This window comes from Ctenocephalides felis, unplaced genomic scaffold, assembly GCF_003426905.1.
Source record: "Ctenocephalides felis isolate EL2017-DRISC unplaced genomic scaffold, ASM342690v1 CF-g0.4_SCAFFOLD_03572, whole genome shotgun sequence".
In the NCBI taxonomy this organism is placed as follows: domain Eukaryota; kingdom Metazoa; phylum Arthropoda; class Insecta; order Siphonaptera; family Pulicidae; genus Ctenocephalides; species Ctenocephalides felis.
The window spans coordinates 10574363-10594501 of NW_020539726.1; the positions used below are offsets into that span (position 1 = coordinate 10574363).

A 20139-nucleotide genomic window follows, 5' to 3' on the forward strand; every position below is an offset into this window, starting at 1 on the left:
CTTTAGAACCCAAAAACATTATATAATGAAACAGGATTCATTAAATTCAAAAATAATGCAAATTTTAGAGGTCTACACCATAAAATTATACAAGGATGCAACTTTTTGCTATGACTGCGATACGCATTATATTATGTATATTATACATCATACAATATTAAAATATATGTTACAAATTTGATCTAATGAATTACTTGAAATGCAATAAATAACTGAACTAGTGGTACTGACAAATACTATAATTTATATCACTTTTGTTATTTACTCATGTATCTGAACTTCGTAATGTTTAGATCACATTATGATTCAACGCTCAATCTATAAAATTAGTTTAAAATATACTAGTACCAAACAACGAAATTCACAACTTATTACACACCAAAACAAGTTCTTTAATATATAACCATTTCGAAAGTCAGTATCAAATTTAATTCAACATTAAATCACATTGCATCAAATTTATTTAAGCATATTAGATATTTTGTCAATTTTTGTTGATTAATAAATAATAATATTTTTCATAATAAAGGTTCTGTCCAATATATACAATAGTCACTTTTACTAAAATATAAAAATTGTCATATTTGTTAAAATTTACATTGGTAATACAATATTTAGTTTGCAATGTCTATTTTATATTCTATTAAAAGAAATAGACATAGTAACAATGTTATTATTTTACTTTACTTCATATAGTCCCCTCTCATATCTGCATGAAAATTATATTGCATTTAACACCAATTATAAACAAAAATTGGAATAGCAGATAAGTATTTAATTGTTATGACTTGTTGATATAAATTTATATATGCTTAAAAATCCATTTAATAAACAAATTGTCACTATATAAACTTCAGAAATAAACTTTCATCTCCAAACTTTTCAAGTTATGTGAACATCAGTCAATTTTTAAACATTATTTCTTCTATTTATATTTTACACGAGAATGTGCTAAATCACGATAGATGCATAAACAAAAAACAAATAAGTATTATTCAAATTTTAAAATAAAATGATTTAAAATTCTGTTGTCTATTTCAACCATAAAAAATAATATCGATTCGCACCATGAGGTCACAAGAAAAAGTTGTTATATATTATTAATTTGTATCATGGAACACATTGCTATTAACTAAACACTAGTTGACTCCAAAAAATTATTAATGGCTTGCTGGATCACATCATACACTAGGTTTCAATTCTAATGTATTTTCAATATCTTCAGTCGATAGAGGTTGAGATTGTTCCTGCATGTGCTATCTCATGAAAGATCTCTGTTGTCCTATTGCTCGAGGATGAGCCCCCCTATGTTGTCTGCCAACGACCGTACCATTGCCCGTTCCATTTGGTGAACCAAAGTGATCGGCAGAATAGGCTGGGTCATGATGATAATCACTTATTGCTACAGAACCCCCATGATGTGGTGAAGGCCAGGATGTTACGCGTCCACGATTGCTATTTGAAGAAAGTTATTATATATCTTGAAAATTAAATGAACATATTTAGTTGAACATAACTTGAGTCATAAATGAACATTTTTAAAAGCTATAATTAATTTTAGTACTTATTATGGGTCCATTTGTATTACTACAAATCGAGAACCAAATAAGGTCAAGAATATGCTTCATCATTAGAAATCATCAACAAGTGAATGGTGTTATTAGCCTCTATGATAAGTGCTTACTAATGTCTTTAATAATGATATAGCATAATAAAAAGAAAGTACAAATAGTTTTTTTTTAAATCAGTAGATACGTCCTCGAAAGCATTGAAGGAAAATTGTATTGTATGAATTAATTACCTATGGCGATAAGGAGGTAAATGCTGTGCTGGACGAGTGCCCAGTAAGTCTCTAGGAATTCTATTATAGCCAGTTGGACCTGTTGGCTGAGCTCCACGCGTTTCTAATGCCTAAAACGTAATATAAATAGTTATAATCCACTCCAGAGTTTACATATTATATTACGTTTATTCAAACAAAGTATCATTTTAAAAGTGCTCGTTTTTACATTGTTTATATTTATTCAGTAAATGATACATAATAAATTCAATAAGCATGGATGGATAGAATTTAAATGTGATTGCTAAAAATCTTCATATACTGGCATAAAGAAACTATTGGCTTCTGAACATTGACAAAACAAACCAATGTTTTGAATATCTAAATTATTTGTTTTGGAGATAGTTTCAACTGGTAAAATGGTAAAATGTTAGTTTATAAAAAACAAAAGTTTGTTATTAATTTTTACAATAGTTTCAATAGCAAAAATTGTTAGTGAAAATTTAAACCCAACAAATTAAAAAAAATTCTATAAAACTTTTTACCTGAAAATCATCAACATGAAGAGAAGGAGGTCGAGAAGTGTTTGGCGGCCTAGATCTGAATGCGTCCAAAACGGTATGATGTCCAGATGCAACTCCACCAGGAGAGCCGGCATGCATGGCATGATGCCCACCACTTGCACCATGCAGACCTCTTCCCATATAACCGCCGCGGCCGCGCATTGGAGCAACTGAAATGTAACATTTATTTATATTTCACTTAAATATATATTTTCATATAATGTATTCATAAAATGCAATCATAATGTATATTGTTGGAAATAATTTAATAAAATTAATTGTATTTGCGGTTAAGTTGCACTAGTGGTTATGTCTGATGTGATTCTTGGTCAGCGCGTTTATAAGCAATATATTGCAATTTGCGATTTTTCGTACGGCGTTAGGGATGTTGAAAATTTAATTAATAAAATAGAAACCATATAGAACACAACAACAAACTTCGTAATAATAATACAAACTTGTTCGTCGGTTTAAAACAAAAGTTCGAGATAAAGTGGTTCCAGCGCCAAGGATTCGGGACACAACTCCGAAAAAAATCCTGTGAAAAGAGGTAGAGGCAGGTTTACCAAAAGGCAAACACACATCCATTTTTTCTGAGGTACGCCAAAATGTTCAAAAACCTCTGAAACGTGAAGATATGTAAAAATTTTCATTTTCGATTTTCGACCCGTTACTATAACTTACCCTACGGGGAGTTAAAAATATTCAAAATGTATAAAACTTATAAAAAAATTGATCGTTTTATGAAACAATATATCATGACTTAATCGTTTATTTTGCATCCGATAACCAAGGCCAACTCAAACCGCTACATTATATTAAAACATATTACAACTAGTTAGTATTGGTATTTTGCCTTAAGGTAAGTTACATGAACTTCCCGATATGTGTAAATAATCGACTTAATCAATAAAAAATAAATTAATTTAGGAGTGATTAAAAGTATTCCGCGTGCATTTATTACACATATTTGAAAACGGACAAACACGTTAACTCGGAGTATTTTCTAACAGCAAATTTTCACAAATCAATAATTTTTATAATTGAACCAGTTTCCGTAGGTTTTTAATGGTTTAGTTTTAGTATGTTCATTAAGACCTATCGTTATGCAAGTAAATTGTCTAATTTTAATTTTAACAAACGTCAAAAAACTACTCATTTTCTCAAACATTGATAAATTTTTAAAATTAACTACTTGTAAAGCCGTAATATTTAAGTAAGATCTATAAGACCATGATATATGTCGCCAAAACCAAGTTCCATCAAAATCGGCTTAAATTTTTTTTTCAACAGTTAATTACAAGAAAACGGCTCGATAAATTTTCACCTAAAACTAATCAGTATCTTTCCCAATTAATATCTTTCGAACAAGTATGATTTTTTAAAATCGATTCGGTAGTATGAGCTTAAATGTGGACGAAAAGTTTAACACTTTTTTCCAAATTACGAAGAAACGGCTTGGCAGATCGTCGCACAGAACTGACAAACGATAGTCCTCATCGAGATACATCAAATGGCTTTTAAATTTTCTGAAATCGTTTCAGGCGTTTTTGAGAAAACGTCGATGAAAGATGTAACTTTGACAAATGCCAAAAAAACAATACCAATTTTTGCAAACTTTGACGAATTTTTAAAGTTAAGCCAATTGTCGTAAGGCCGTAATATATATATATATATATATATATATATATATATATATATATAGAAGACTATGGTATCTACCGTCAAAAAAATAATAATAAAGATCATCGAAAAAAAATTTTTTAAAACTTTATTACAAGAAAACGGCCCGGCCGATCTTTACCAAAAACTAATCAGCACGATTCCCAACCAATATCTTTCGAACGGTTTTTGAATTTTCATAATCTATTCAGAATTTCGGGCTAAAACGTGGACGAAAAATTTTTCACTTTTCTGCTATTTATAAAGAAACATCTCGTCCGATCGTCGCACAAAACTGACAAACGATAGTCCTCATCAAGATACATCAAATGGCTTTTAAATTTTTGAAATCGATCCAGCCGTTTTTGAGAAAACGGCGATTTACGACAAAAAATCTGTTGATGCACACGCACACACACACATACTTTTTCCAAATTTAGTCTCATTCGATTCAAAATGGCTTGAAACGTCGAGGAAATATAAAATTAGCGAATCGGATTTTTTGATGAAAACATAAACTTCTCCTTCAGGAAGTTAACAAATCATGTGATTGGATTTATATTATTAGTTTGCATTACATTTGTCTGAATTATAGATAGGTATTATATTTTTTATTCTTAATCATTTTATATGTGTCAAAATTTAGCTGTTTAATGTTTAATATTGTCTACAAAATATTGGATTTTATAGTATTACTTAAACATATTTCACTCAAGTTCAGACAAAATTTCTTGTTATCAAAATTTACCATAATGAAAAAGTTACAAGTATTCAATATATTTCAAAAATTTTCTTATAACCAAAAATTTATGAACACAACACAGAAATCATTTCTGTTAATTTAGTGGTTTTAATTTAAATAACAAACAAATAATAACGTAGTTGTTCGATTCCATTTAAAACTAAACAAATACAAAAACATAGCAAAATGATTATAGCGTTTCAATAATATTAATTTGTATTTGATTTGTATATGAATAGTACATGTAACTCAAAATAAAAATATTTTTTTAAGCATTTAATAATTATTTCTATCTCTTCATCATAAGTTTGAAAACTTCCATATATTTGTATCAAATAGGTATGTATCCTAGTTCTATAGAAGCTAATCCATCAAAAAAAATGGTTGTGATTTCGTTTTGAACATACAATGAATATTGAAAATGTTGTATTCACATGTGATTCATAAAATATAAGAATATATTTTAAATTTTTGAACTAAAAATATCGAAGGATTGAAAGCAATAAAGTTCTTACCAAATGGCATTCGATTATTCTCCTTATTTACATCCATCTTCATTGTGCGGAACATTGGTCTGGCACTAGAATTACTGTTATTAATAATACTATCTGTACCATCATCATCCCTTTCATTCCCATCGCTGGACAACCGAAGTAGTTTTTTAACATCAGATATAATATTGGTTTCAGAAGGAAGCAAAGTTCGAACAATCTCAGAAAGATCACATGTTGTCTAAGATTAAACAATTAAAATTAGCTTGAATAATTAGTGTTTAAAATAAAAACTATATTGCCAGTAATCTATATTATTATTACCATTCATACTCATGCATAAATAAAAACTAGTGGTGTATGACATCGTGCCTTAAGGCAAATTGCTGTATTTCCCGTACCAAAAGTTTTTTTTTCTAAAAAAGATTGTTTTTTTTTTTAATTTTTGAAAGAAAAAGATTTTTGAGAAATATAAAATTTTTGAAAATTTTTTTTATTTTGAAATATTTTGGAAATTTTGAACTTTTTTCTAAAGCAATCGCACTGCTTTAGCTGCAAAGAGACAAACGATGTTACGGAACCCACAGAATTGTAAACAAAATTGATGCACATTATTAAAATATCTGATAATTTGATGTGCATATGTCTAATTGGCTGATCTCCAAAACCGCTAGACCTGCCTTCGCAAAAATTTAATCAGTTCTTCATCTTGTCCATACAAGTAAAATCTTTTTTGAATTATTAAAATCGGACGCTCCGTTCTCTTAAAAACTGAGGTACCCTTTTTGGCACTTTTAGTCCCGTATCTACGGAACGGCTAGACCTGCCTTTGCCAAAAATTAATCAACAAGCCTCCTTATAAATACAAATCGAATGTTTTTTAAATTATTAAATATCAAATAATGAATGTAAAGGATCTTTTGTTAATTAATAGTAGGCAATTTAAATGTCTATCAATAAAAAGTTTGTTGAAAGATGGAAAATCAAATAAAAAACGACAATGTTGTTGAAAAAAGTCTTGTCATATTTTGCTTTTTTATTTCTGCAAAGGTCAAAATGACATCTTAAGCTCACATAACTCATGCGCTGTTTATGGCAACAATGCCTTAAAAAAAAACATGTCAAAATTGTCTTATTATATTTGTTTCAGTGATTTTTCATTCAAAGAAGGTAAATGCTCTGGTCCACCAAATGAATTTGATTACAAATGAATGAGTTTACTTTTACTCTTACAACACAACTGTCTCCATATCTTTAACATTGAGACAAACTAACATAATAATATTATTAAAGTTAACAAATACTGTATTACTTCTGCTCTGTAAAAATATTAATTACAATTAAGTATAAGTACATATATATGTATGCAAGCGTTCTGTGTATATGTGTGTATAATAGTAACAAAAAAATATATAGATTTCTTAATAAATAATAAATAAGTTAATCTAAAGTTATAACAAACCTGATCCATTTCTTGTTCTTCATCACAATTAGACATATTAAACCAATATGATGAAGTCAACTTATCTTCATTTACTTCACCAACATGTACAATTCTTTTATTAAATTGTGTTATAAGATTCAAAGGCTCTGGCAATGAAGGTTCTATTAGTAACTCTGCATTGTTATCTGAATTCTCACTTGATTTTTCTAAGATACTCAGAAATTTTTTCAAATTCTCCTTAACTCTGCTATAAATTTCTTCATTGCCCTCTTGCAATGATTCATGAAGCATTTTGTCCAAAAGTTGGATTGGATGTTCTTTGTTATCTTCCCAAGCTACCGCTGTAATTAGATCCTGGTGGGATAAAATAGAAGTCCGTCTTGGTAAAATGCTATCTATTTCTTCAGACACTGATATATACTGTAAAAATTCTAGTAAAGTACTTAACAACGTTAAACAGTCTGAATTAGTTTTAAAAAGATCTAAAATCCTTTGGAATATTGTTAGCACAACTAACGGTTTCTTCAGTAAAAATTGTTTCATATAATAAAATCCATAATTATGTTCAGCTATAAGACTCAATATCCGTATTACAGCTGGCAAACATGATAAAGAATTCACTTGGATAACATTTTCTAACACTCCTGTTATCAAAGCAATAAAAATGTCTTTACTAGGAATGACATTTGCCAAAAACTGATCTAAATCACCATCAAAACTCACAAGTTTAATTTCTGTATCAAAAATACTTTGGATAATATTGAGCACATAATCTTGTCCTTGCAAATGTGTAGCTGAGTCATTCGCTGTCCTAAGCACTGTACACAAAAATGTAACAAAACTACTTGTGATGGAAGAAACCACTGATATTTTAATACTTCCATGTGACAAAAGGCATGCAAAGAAATAAAGTAACCTTGATGCATTTTGATTCAATGGAATTGTTATTGACTCTTCTAGTAACAGATCAATTAAAGCTTTGGAAACTAATACTGCCATATTAGGCGCAAGATCAGCAATCTGTAAACAAACTTTACGCAAAATGTAATTGAGAGGTTGGAAGCTAGATTGGCATAAGGTTTGTATCATTTCCATTAGAGCAGTTTGCTGACAATGTAAATGTGCTGACCACAGTTTTCTATATGTCAATATTGTATTAATTTCATCATCATTTATATATTGTTTAGTCATTAAAGGTAGTGGTAGAGGTAGCATTTCTGATAATACCATTAAACCTGGTATGAAACAACTAGGGCCGTCCATTGTGAATTTTAAAATTTCCCCAATTAATAAGCTCCATAAGCTTTTCTGTAAAGATTCTGTATCATTCATTTCTAAAGATATGGGTTGTGTATATGCCAATAAGGTGTTAACAACTTCTTCTAAAATTTTTCTGGACATTGACCAAGCTGGACAATTCATTGGGTAATTATACATAAGATTATATACTTTAAGCAAAGTACTAATTGCGGTCAAATCTTTGAACATGTTATCCCGACAAGCTATTACATAACTAAGCATTTTTCTTAAAAGTTGACATGATGGATATATAATTTGAGCCGCTAATAAGCCTTGGTTTGACACCAAGTTGGAAGTGTGTAGTCCGGGTTGTGCAAAATGCGAACAAATTTTTTCTAGAATTTGAACTAAGCTGCTAACTCCATCACCAGAATATAACTGCAAGGTCACATGTTTATATTTAAGTTCAATGTGGTCTGGTTTGCTTTGAAATCCATCTTTTTCTGAGATTGCTAGGAATTTTAGAACACGAACACATGTGATTAAATCACCAGGGAAAGCAGTTGCTGTGTCAACACATTTCTTCAAAAACTCACATAACCCCGATATATCATCACAATTAAAAATATTGCCTCTATCAATAGGTGATACATATACTAAAATTTCTTGTAATTTAGATGCCACACTTGTTTCATAGTATTCATGTTGTCTAGTCAATTCCAAAATTTTTTTGCCATATTTTTTCAGATAAGAAACATCAGAAACATTTTTTACCACAATATCAATTAGGTCTACTGCATAACCTAGTGCAGTTGATTTTAATTTAATCCCGGTCTCATCTCTATACTTTGATTCAGGCTTTTCCGTCATAAATATGCTAAGGAGTACTTTAATGTGATTACTCATTGCCAAAACATCAGAAACATGTACTCTTCCTGTAGAATTTAGACACAAACAGAAAAGATAATGGAGCTGATCTACAAATTCATTATTTTGCTTATAAATATCAGACAAGTACTCCATGTGATACAAAGTCTGTAGTTTATATGATATTTCTAGTCCTAAATTCTGAGACCTAACATCTACTAATTCCTCTTCGCAATGCGTCTGTAATAAACTTCGTACTAACACATTAACAATGGCCAAATTTTCACTTAAAAATACTAAACCATCATAGTTCTTGCATATAACTGTTAATAGTTCAATAATTGGAGAAATTAAAATTGATATATTTGCTGCTGCTGGATGGTTAAAAATCAACGAAATGCATTCTAATGTTTTATGTGCACCAAAAAAGTCAAACAAGGCAGTGCGATCATATGCTTCGTATGATGTATCAAACTGCGAATTAACAGGTAAAAATCTTCTAGGTTGTGCCAAAGAGAGATTTTTGACATAAACATCTTTAATATCATTCAGACATTGTGCCACTAATTCTATCTCGCTTTCTAAAATTTCTTCGTGTTTTGTATTAAAGTCTATTCCTCTTTACACCATAAAAGAACAGTTCGTTTCAGCTTTTTCAATACTTCAAATATATGCAATTTTCTTAATAAAGATTTTATTGCAAATTTAATTCGAGACAATGGATTTTTCTGCAACATGGACAACAATATTTTATAACCGTTGCCTGTGAGTATATTCTTAGACTCATCTACAATCTGAAGATCTTCATTTTCGAGAAAATATTCTACAGTTTTTGCATTGCTTAGCAGCATGTCCAAAGCTTTGATAATCATTAATTTAATTGACAATGACATGTAATCTTTGAAATAAAGATCCAACAAAGATTTTATTACATTATGTTTTCTGGATAAAACTGTTTTGAATACATCATGATGCATACAGAAACTTTCACATACTCTTATTCCGCATTTAATGTGTCGGATTTTAAAACCAGGCTGCTGATTGGATAAGGCCAAATCAAATTGCAAACTGATATCTAACCAACAGATCAAAAGATCAAGAATATCTTTATCAATTGATAATATTTCCTTTGAGGAAATGGTATTAAGCAAACTAGGTAATTGTTCTAAAACTTCAATCCAGGCTTCTTTCAAATCTGTTGTTAATAGTTTAAAAGATTCTACTGAACAAATGTTCATATTTTCTTTTAAAATATGACACAAGGTCAATAAATTTTCTGATACTTCATTATCTGCTTCCTTCTTATATTTAATTAGTTCCATATTAAACGGATCAAATAATTTAACAATATCATCATTATTTAAGTATTCCATGTAGTCGTAATCGTCAGCAAATTGGCTATCATTTTCATCAGCAATATCTTCATCACTTAGAATTGGTTCAAACTGTTCTTCGTCTACAGACAAACCCTCATCGGCTGGAGATTCCAATGGTGTACCGGGTGTATTATTCATTGATCGCGGACTTATAACTTTTATTCTCTCTATCTTTTTATCATCAAGTTCATTATATAAATTTTTGTCAATTTGTCTCTATTGGATGGTTTTTGCCTTTACTTAAATTATATTTGGAATCATACTCTGGCAATTTTTCATCTTCAGATTGTAAGGAGTCGACAGGTGATAACTTGATATCCAATTCTTCTGGTGTTCTTGGTCTTTCCATTGGAGGTGTTCTGGGACGTTTAGCTTTAACTTCATCTCGGTCGTAACTCGTATCTCGGCAACGATTATAACTTCGATCATTATCATAAGATGAATCTCGAGATCTATGATCTCTTTTATGGCTATAGTTAGACCTATATTCCGTACTTGGTGATCTAGATCTATAATCAAGCTTTTTATAGTCTCGGTCGCGACTTGGTGATCGTGAATAACCAGCACTTTGTTTCCTATCACAATTTCCATCACTTGAGGTCGATCTTCGATGAGTTCTTGATATCTCAATCTCATGTTGTTCTGATAATGGTGTAACATTAGTTGTAGTTTTATCTCTTGTATTTTGCCAATCTTCATTTTCATCATGCTGAAATGTTCTAGGATCTTTAGGAACATTCGGATCATAATAATTATTAGTGTAGGCTTGACTCTCATAACTTTCATTATATCCTGGTGTATTATAAACATCAGTAGAGGCTTGACCATCAATATAATTATCTATTTGCATCATTGAAGGCATTTCCTGTTGCTGCCACTCAGTATTTTGAATGGGAGTAATTGCCTGTTGCTGTTGATGTTCTGTTTCAGGATGTATCTGCATGACTGGGTTAACAGAGCTCTGAGCACCAGAAACTGGTGTCGGTGGAATAGTTTCTGCAATATTTTTGGTGACACACCCATATACAGCCAGTGTTATTGTTGTATACCACCCACGCAATACTAGCCCATCTGTTGGAATTTTTACGAACATCTTCAGTTGCTTCACATTCTAAATGTATTCTACCATTTTGGCTGTACTCGAACCCTCCAAGACTTTCAAATGTCGAGGCTCCAGGTTTGCTTAAATCATTGACAAAAAATTCGATTATTTAATAGTAATAATATGAATGTTCGATAATTTTATCATAGATTTTAAGAAATTTTCTACTTTGTGTATTAAGGTTATGTGTCATATACATATAATTAAATATTGCGTTATTATTATTATCAGAAATGTTGCCTTAAATATATAATATATTTTAAAAATTAATAATTTCCATACCTCACTACTTTCGTGTGAAAAAGTATCAAAAAATAATAATTCTGGAACGTCTATCATTTTATAATTCCTATTGATTGATATATTTTATGACATTCGAAAGAAAAACATTGTACACTTATATTATATTAATAATTTCATCACAAATTCGTCTTGAAAATCACATATTTATAAAATAATATCATTCGTAAATAAATAAAAATTAACCGCAAACTTATTCGGTCGCGTCCATCTTGTCGGTTTTTGGTTTAAGACTTGTCTTGTCTTTCAATGTTGAAATAGATATCTAGTGGTGCCAAATTGAAGTTTCAAGTGGAACACTACTGAAATTAAAAAGAATGTTATTTTAATCTTAATGAGTTAAGTTAAGAATGTTTCACTGCAGTTATATTATTTAATTTGTAGTTGAATAATGTTTATAATGTTTTGTTATAAACCAATCAAAATTTCGATTAATCGATTATGATCCCACTATCTTTATTCGTTCTAAAAATGAGTGAGTTATCCATCCGACCAGAACAGTTTCGTGGAATAGTTGTGTTATAATTAGAATTAGAAAACCTTCATTAAAACTCCTTTTACATTAATACTAAAGATGCAGGTTAGATTTATAAAATCATTATTATGTATTTATTACCACTGTTTTATTTATATAATGTAAAATTATTTTTCTACCCAGAATCCAAATGAAGATACTGAGTGGAATGATGTCCTTAGGGCTAAGGGAATTATTCCTCCAAAGGAGAAAGAAATTACAGAAGAAACAATTGTTGAAATGTTAGAAAATACTATTGATAAGAAAGTTAACCAAAATGGCAAACAATTATCAGAATTAAACTTGGATGAATTAGATGAATTAGAAGACTCAGAAGATGAAGCTGTATTATTAGAGTATCGAAACAAAAGAATAGCTGAATTGAAACAATTAGCTAGTAAAACTATATTTGGTTCAGTTGGTGAAATTTCTGGGCAGGACTATGTACAAGAGGTGAACAAAGCTGGTAACGGAATTTGGGTCGTTTTACATTTATACAAGCAAGGCATTCCTTTATGTGCTCTTCTGAATCAACACATGGCAGTGCTTTCCCAGAAGTTTAAAACAACAAAATTTTTAAAGGCAATAGCTACAACTTGTATACCAAACTACCCTGAAAAAAATTTACCCAGTATATTTATCTACTTTGAGGGTGAAATGAAAAAACAGTTTATTGGACCCATAGAGCTACGCGGTCCAAATATTTCTTATGATGAATTTGAGTATTTAATTGGAAAAGTTGGTGCAGTCAATACTGATATCACTGATGATCCCAGGCCAGTTGTTAAAGATAAATTATTCAGTGATTTGGCCGATTCCAATGACTGGTAATCTTCTATTAATCATTAATCTGGTACATATGCAAACAATTTTTTTTACAACATGTTGGACTATGAAGAATACAATTCTGATTAAGAAAAATCCTCAATAAAAAATATCATTAAATATATTTAAGAAAATGTAGATACAAGAATTGAAAATGCATTTACTGCTTTTGTTTTTATCTGCATTATCTGTAGTTAATATATACTCTATATATTTATTTAACAAAGTGTGAGAATTAAGTGACAAAAATTAAAACAAAAAATTTGAAAAAACATTTGATGGAATCCTAATTTTTATATAATGTGCAATTATCTAACATTTTTTATATTTAATATTATATTGTTATTTTTATAAAATCAGTAATTTTGACATGAATTAAAATAAAACAATACATAATAGTTAAATAGGTTTTCTTTTATTTCTATTCCTATTCTTAACATTCGTTTCTTTATAAAAAGTACTACCAGTTTTTCTCCGCATCTGTGCTCTTTCCAATGCTCTTCTTTGCCTGCTAGTTAATTTTTTAACCGGTGGTTCAGCTTGATTTGTTTTCTTTGTGGGATTACTAACAACTTCTACTTCAAAAACACCACTGCCACTTTGAATCTTAGATTTCTTTGCTTTAGATGGTGATTCAAATATTGCTTCATCATATTCTCCCTCAGAATGTGAGTAGAAATCGCTAAAATCAGATGAATCTTCTTCTTCCTGAATTTTTTTAACTTTTTGCTTATTTTTCTTCTTTGAATCATCCAATCCATGTATTGGTTCTAGTTCCTTAATATCATCTTCTTCCCCAAATTCTAACCCTACACGAATTTTACGAAAATCTTGAACAACTGTTAGTTTATTTTCAGATTTATCATCTTCTTTACTTTCAACTTCACATGCCTTTTCTGGAGTATCAGTTTCTTTTACAGATATTTCTGTTTTGTCCTCTTTTATCTCATTGCCATTTTCACTGAGATTTTTACTTTCATATCCAGGTGGAACTACATAAAATGGAAGTTTTCCTCTTTGCCAATCATTCAACACCATTCTTGCAGTAATAACAGTATCTGGTTCACCACCTTTTAATAATTTTCCAGTACGTGCAGCTAACTTTTCCAAAAAATCTATTGTAGAATCCCAATGATCCACCTTGTAAGTTTTTTGCATGTATTCAGGTCTAACCCTTTCTAAAACAAAGCTCACATAATCTTCAGGATTTTGGACTAGTTCTACTCTAACAACTCCTTTCAAAACCTTTTCAGCATCAGTTTCAGCTGAAGGATATACAACTCCAGGGCAATCAATTAAATAGATACGTCTCATTAATGTAATATATTGCCAAACTTTTGTCTCTCCAGCTATTGGAGCCACTTTGCATACTTTTTTTGAGCGCAAAGTATTAATAACTGATGATTTGCCTACATTTGGATAGCCAATAAAGCCAACACTGATTTGTTTTTTGTCTATGTGAAGTTTTCCAAATTGCCTAAGCAGATTTATGAGTGATCCTTTACCTATTTGAGAAAATAAAGTAACAATTAAGTTAAAATTGATAAGAAAAACACTAAGAATTATTTTAGAATATTACTTGAAAATTTGATGAATCAACTGAGCTTTATTTTTCAACAAAAAGAAACAAAAATCATAAGTATACATTTTCATTTGTATGTACAAATATATAATTTTACAAATATCTGCTTTCAATCATATAAGTTATAAAATATAAAACTACTTACCAAATGGATGAGTGAGTGAAGCATGAAAAGCAACCGTTGGATATTCTGCACTTAAAATTGCCACCCATCTTTGCGTAACCCAAGTTGGTACTAAATCCACTTTGTTCAATATAAATATCAAATGTTTGTGTGCTTTATCAGTTTTCAAAAACTTTTCAATATGTGGAGATCTGGTACCCATTGGGTCACGTGCATCTAACACTTGAAGCAAAACATCAGAGGAATCAATAACTTTATAAAGTTCATTCCAAATTCGTTTACTCTGGCCGGCACCAAAAACCCAATCACGCACAGTATCTTTAACACCATCATCTTCTTTAACTCTATCATGATCTTTCTGATCGTCATATTTCTCAGTAGAATCTTGCACGGTTTGGCTTAATGATACAACATCAGAAACTTTTAAATTTGGCCTCTTTCGTTTTTTCTTTTTGCCAAATACACTCTCAAAACTTTCAGTATTTAATAAATGAACTCTTGAATATTTTGCAGCTTCATTTAGCAATGTTACTGGTAATGTTGTAGGCTTCATAACAACATCATAGGGATTTTTCATAGCAGCACCAAGTTCTTCCTGGAACTTTTGCAGAGCATTTTGTGATATTACTCGAGAATTACCAAACCATTTTTGGCTAGGCTCTACACGAGAAACTGTTCCAGATGACAAACGACCCTAAAAGCAAGAAAATTAGTTACTGATAGAGAAAAATTAACGGATTAAGAAAAATAAACTTAAATGCTAACAACCAGAATAAATATAATTTAGAATAGAATATAATTTTGTTTATGTATAGTAAAATATTAAAACATTACTTGAAACGGTGCAGGGGTAAGAATTTTGCCAGTCTTGTCTCGCTTAGCTTTAAAATTTCTATACATTTGCAATCTATTTATGGTGGCTCTAGTTCTCGGTTTTGCTACACCTTTTAAGCCTTCAGTACTTCTTTCAGGGTTCATAGAATGTCCAGACCTATTGAACCCTTGCTTCCTGGGCGCTCCAGGTGTAGATTTCGTTTTAGCCATTTTCTAAAAATATATTAATATAAAATAAAAATTAACTAATATTAGCTTAATGTCAGTAGCTTCTTACATTGGTTTTTCCTAGCAACTTATAATTAATTCACAATTTCAAATATCACGTGTATATGAGCCACGGTTATTGACTTCAAAGAAACATAACCTCAATTGTCAAATGATCATAAAGCTAAATCTGCATGTCCGGAATGCCACCAACATACCGGCTGTGAATCGTGTTGAACTTCATCTGTATTTGGATTGACACTTCTGTGACACCTCACACCCTCACACGATAAGTCAATGTCAACTGTCATCTTGGTGTGACATCTTTTGATGCCCGTTTTTTGTTTAAAACAAAAGGATAAACAGAAAAACGATTTACTATCGTGTACTTTATTAATAATTAATTATAGAAAGTAATTACTTTTTTATTATTGAAATATTACCAAAATAAAAAAATAGTTATATATAAATTACAAATGAACAAGGTTTATTATCATATACTTTGTAACATGTTAATGTAATTACAAAATCAAAAACTCTATTTTTATAATTATTTCAAGTCTAATCTATTTCTATTTATCATAGAAAATTATGTATGAATGAATATGAATATATCATGCTCATAAAAATAAAGATTAATAACAGAATTTTAATAAAAAAATTTAAAAAAGTTGTATAATGCCAAAATGGGCTTATATATTAACTAATTTGATTTTTGTTACTTGAGTTTTGAATTATACTTGTTTTTGAACAATTTTTCTTATGCTCATTCATTTGTGACATATACAATTTCTGATTACAAAGCCTACATAATAGTAAACAATCTATTGATTTCGTGACTTTTCCATTATTTACTGTAGCACTAGGTTTTTCGCTGTTTAAAGATGGATTTTTAACTGTGTTAGTTTGAACAGTATTTCTTTGCCTGAAATAGTTGATTTAGTTAATATTATGCAAATAAATTGATTCTTATGCAGTAAATACTTACACATCTTTGTTATCACTCCTTGCATTTTGACTACCAATTTTTACTGAACTTTTAGCTGAATCATTCAAAACAATTTTCAAATCATCAGGCTTAGTACCTGAAATAATAAAATACTGAAATATACAAGGATAAAAACATGAACAACTATTAACTGTATAGTAACTAACATATTTTAGCATGTGCAGCTATTTGATGCCCATATAAAATCTTTTTACAAAATCGACATCGAACAAGTGTTTTGCTATGATCATCATTGATTGCAGTTTTTAATTTTGGAGATTTTGGTTTTGTATGTACTACATTTTTAGTTGGATTATTATTTGATTTCAATTCTGGTGTACTCTTATTACAATTCTTGTCTTTGTTTACACTTGTGCTGCCATAGTTCGTAGTAGATGTAAAATCTTCATTAATACTTGAAACCTCTGCATTCTTCTGACTTTGACTTTTTAATTTATTAATAGTGATGTAAGCTCTTATAATACTTTGAGAACATACCAAACACACTTCATTTAGTGTGCTTGATTTTTCACATACCTAAAAATGAAATAAAGAAATCAATATGTTTTACATACTTAATTATTCATTAAATTGAATCATGCCTTTTTTTGTGTCACGGTTTCATATATATTTGCAAAGCTTTTATCTTCTTGGTCGAAGTTTAATATCGTCGTAAATGGAAATAATGGTAGTACGTAATTGTTGCATACACGACAAGAAGGTTCCATTTTATTAGCAGTTTTTAATTACTCATTTAATAAAATAAATGTATTTTATATACAAACTAAATAGGCACTGCAAAACACGAATATTATTACAATTGCTAACACATTCGGAAATTAATCCACGTAAAGAATAAATCAATACATAGAACTTCTGAAATAAACAAGCCGGAATATAAAAAATATTTTTCTGTTATATACGTTCTTTGTCTGTTTAAATAATTATTAACCTAGAATTAGATTTTGACATTCAGCTTTAGACGGCTTTAGACCAAGGGGTACCAACAAAATGGCAACTCTGTGTAATGGCTCGTCTACATTGCACGAATCCGTTCGCAAAGTGCGCCGAAAAATTATTGCAAGCAAAACATAGACCTTATATAACTGTATATTATTGTATATAACACTGGTTAAAAAAGTCGGATCTTGAATTAATTAAAATTAAAGGTTATAATTTATCTTCTCATTTCTGTCGAACTCAATATGGCCACGGAGGTGTGTGCATTTTTGCAAGTGATTTCATTCGTTCTAAACTCGTTCATACTAATACTCTTCAAGTAGAAAAACTTTTTGAATATTGTGCTGTTGAAATTAATCTCTCAAATGTCGTCGTGTGCCTTATATGCGTTTATCGATCACCTGACCTGAATGTTATAACATATAACATATATATGTTCATCTCGCTGATGTACGAATTGATTCATAACCTTTTTGATAAATATTCCAAAATTATTGTTTGCGGCGATTTTAATATACACTTTGATAAGCAATCGAAACCATCCATTGAATTCAATTTGAATATGCAGTCTTTTGGTTTAACTCGTACTATTCATGAACCTACTCGTTTTTCTTGCATTGATAATTTCTTCACCAATTTAAAAGACTTTGATTTGCTTGTTATAAGTACCACTCTTTCAGACCATCGAGGCATAATATTAAATTTTTGTAATTTTTCAACTTCTAAACTACCTTTATCTTACACAAACGTTATTTTGATGAATCAAATAAATTGATTTTCAAATGTCTTCTGGAAAATGAATCATGAACCTTACTTAACAAGTCCAAAGACTCAAATACAATGTTCGACAACTTTATTTCTACATTTTTATTCAACTTCAATCAAGCTTTTCCTCTCATTAAGAAAACCGTTTGCCCAAAAAATAATATTTCAACTCCTTGGCTAACTAAAGGGTTGAGAATTTCACTTAAAAGATTAGCATTTCTTGAGAGATTATCGGTGCATAATGATAACATATGGCTTTTACAATTTATTTTTTGAAATAACAGGGCAACTTTAAATGATCTAATCAATTTAGCGAAGATCAAATTCAACGAGAACTTGATTTTTAATTCAGCAAATAAACAGAAAATAATTTGGTCCTTAATTAACTCGGAAATTAATACGAAAACTAAATCTTCACATATTGATTGTCTTACAATTAACGGCGACAAGATTATTGATAAGGTATTCATATCTAATAAATTTAATCACTTTTTTGTCACCGAAGCGTCTAAATTAACAACCGCAATTAACTCGATCACCATTAGTTCGACTAAATCTCCATCCGCGCGAAATAATTCTACATTCGTTCTTTATCCTGTAAATTTAAAGAACTAAAGCAAACCTTTCTATCGATAAAAGTTACTAATTCAGCGGGTCCGGATCAGATATTTAGTCTTATTCTTAAAGAATTCTATCCCTTTTTCATAGATAAATTTATGTTATGTTTAAAAAAATGCTTCGATGAAGGAATATTTCCATCCCACCTCAAGCATTCAAAAATTTTTCCTCTTTATAAGAAAAATAATAAAGACGATATCAATAATTACCGTCCCATTTCCCTTTTGAACTCTTTCGATAAAATAATTGAAAAAATCTTGCATACTAGATTACTACAATTTATAATGTAGTTCATAACATCATTGACTCCTTCGAAGAAGCCAGATATTGTACTGCGACATTTTGCGATCTGTCCAAAGCTTTTGATAGTATTTCTCATCTAAGACTTCTTGACAAATTAGAAAATTGTGGTATTCGCGGACGTCCGCTCAAACTATTTGAATCTTACCTGTCTAATCGAACTCAAAGCGTTTACTTAAATAATGATCACGAACAAATAATTTCGGATAAATTGACAAGTACATTGGGTGTGCCCCAAGGATCAATTTTAGGGCCTCTCTTATTTCTCATATATATTAATGATTTACCCCATTGTACAAATCTTTGTGATTTTATTCTTTTTGCGGATGATACCAGCGTTATCATCAAGGCCAAATCTCTTAATGAATTACAACATAAATTAAGCGTGGTTATGTCGGAAATAACAAAATGGTTTTGTGAAAATAATCTAGTCCTCAATAATGATAAAACCCAAAACATATCTTTTTGTACAAAAAATCGTTTATCCAATAATATTACTTCTTTAACCATCGAAACTTTTCAAATTATTTTCGATATTCAAATATTTTTTTTGGGAAACTGAAAATAAATTTTAAAAAATGCCCAAAAGCAATTGTCAACGCAAGCTTGAGCAGACAACACAAGAGGAAAGTATTTTGTATTATTCAAAATTCAAAACTGCCATTTTTTGCACATTTAACGAAACGGCTGGATCTGACTTTGTCAATAACTAATCACCACTTCTCGCCGTCATTACATATTTTCTGCACACTTTGCTCCATATCTCCGAAACGGCTGGACCTGTCTTTGCCAAAAACTAATCAACACATCAATAGGAATCGAATGTTTTTTGAACCATTTGAGTCTAAAAACGTGG

The 20139-nt window shown here is 30.0% G+C and overlaps 4 protein-coding genes across 4 annotated transcripts; 1 reads left to right on the forward strand and 3 right to left on the reverse strand.

Annotated features, from left to right (window-relative positions):
* Nucleotides 1-1036: 1036 nt before the first annotated feature.
* LOC113388058 (protein virilizer) lies at nucleotides 1037-11372 on the reverse strand (the record flags this gene model as incomplete). The annotated part of the gene is given in 8 exon segments (XM_026625469.1): nucleotides 1037-1455; nucleotides 1802-1911; nucleotides 2326-2513; nucleotides 5263-5479; nucleotides 6701-9361; nucleotides 9427-10350; nucleotides 10382-11245; nucleotides 11247-11372. Coding segments are annotated over 8 exon segments (5289 nt in total), but the record flags the coding sequence as incomplete, so codon positions are not given.
* Nucleotides 11373-11944: 572 nt separating this feature from the next.
* LOC113387810 (viral IAP-associated factor homolog) lies at nucleotides 11945-13130 on the forward strand. The gene is made up of 2 exons (XM_026625188.1): nucleotides 11945-12146; nucleotides 12225-13130. Exons 1-2 carry the CDS (start codon nucleotides 12141-12143, stop codon nucleotides 12909-12911), a joined length of 693 nt encoding a protein of 230 aa, XP_026480973.1. The 5' UTR covers nucleotides 11945-12140; the 3' UTR covers nucleotides 12912-13130.
* Nucleotides 13131-13304: 174 nt separating this feature from the next.
* LOC113388060 (nucleolar GTP-binding protein 2) lies at nucleotides 13305-15871 on the reverse strand. Its single transcript, XM_026625470.1, has 4 exons — nucleotides 15723-15871; nucleotides 15446-15658; nucleotides 14633-15305; nucleotides 13305-14410 (listed from the first exon to the last, which is right to left on the reverse strand). The coding sequence occupies exons 2-4, from the start codon at nucleotides 15653-15655 to the stop codon at nucleotides 13305-13307; spliced, it is 1989 nt and encodes a 662-aa protein (XP_026481255.1). The 5' UTR covers nucleotides 15656-15658; nucleotides 15723-15871.
* Nucleotides 15872-16346: 475 nt separating this feature from the next.
* LOC113387938 lies at nucleotides 16347-17586 on the reverse strand. The gene is made up of 5 exons (XM_026625320.1): nucleotides 17508-17586; nucleotides 17243-17435; nucleotides 16808-17177; nucleotides 16641-16737; nucleotides 16347-16577 (listed from the first exon to the last, which is right to left on the reverse strand). The coding sequence occupies exons 2-5, from the start codon at nucleotides 17366-17368 to the stop codon at nucleotides 16352-16354; spliced, it is 819 nt and encodes a 272-aa protein (XP_026481105.1). The 5' UTR covers nucleotides 17369-17435; nucleotides 17508-17586; the 3' UTR covers nucleotides 16347-16351.
* Nucleotides 17587-20139: the final 2553 nt, after the last annotated feature.

Coding starts and splice junctions, on each gene's coding strand:
- LOC113388060 (XM_026625470.1), bottom strand. CDS start 15,655: ATGGCTAAAACGAAATCTACACCTGGAGCGCCCAGGAAGCAAGGGTTC. Junction 15,306..15,445: donor TTACCCCTGCACCGTTTCAA/GTAATGTTTTAA, acceptor TCTTGCTTTTAG/GGTCGTTTGTCATCTGGAAC. Junction 14,411..14,632: donor TTCACTCACTCATCCATTTG/GTAAGTAGTTTT, acceptor TTTCTCAAATAG/GTAAAGGATCACTCATAAAT.
- LOC113387938 (XM_026625320.1), bottom strand. CDS start 17,368: ATGGAACCTTCTTGTCGTGTATGCAACAATTACGTACTACCATTATTT. Junction 16,738..16,807: donor AGCTGCACATGCTAAAATAT/GTTAGTTACTAT, acceptor TTATTATTTCAG/GTACTAAGCCTGATGATTTG. Junction 16,578..16,640: donor AGGAGTGATAACAAAGATGT/GTAAGTATTTAC, acceptor CAACTATTTCAG/GCAAAGAAATACTGTTCAAA.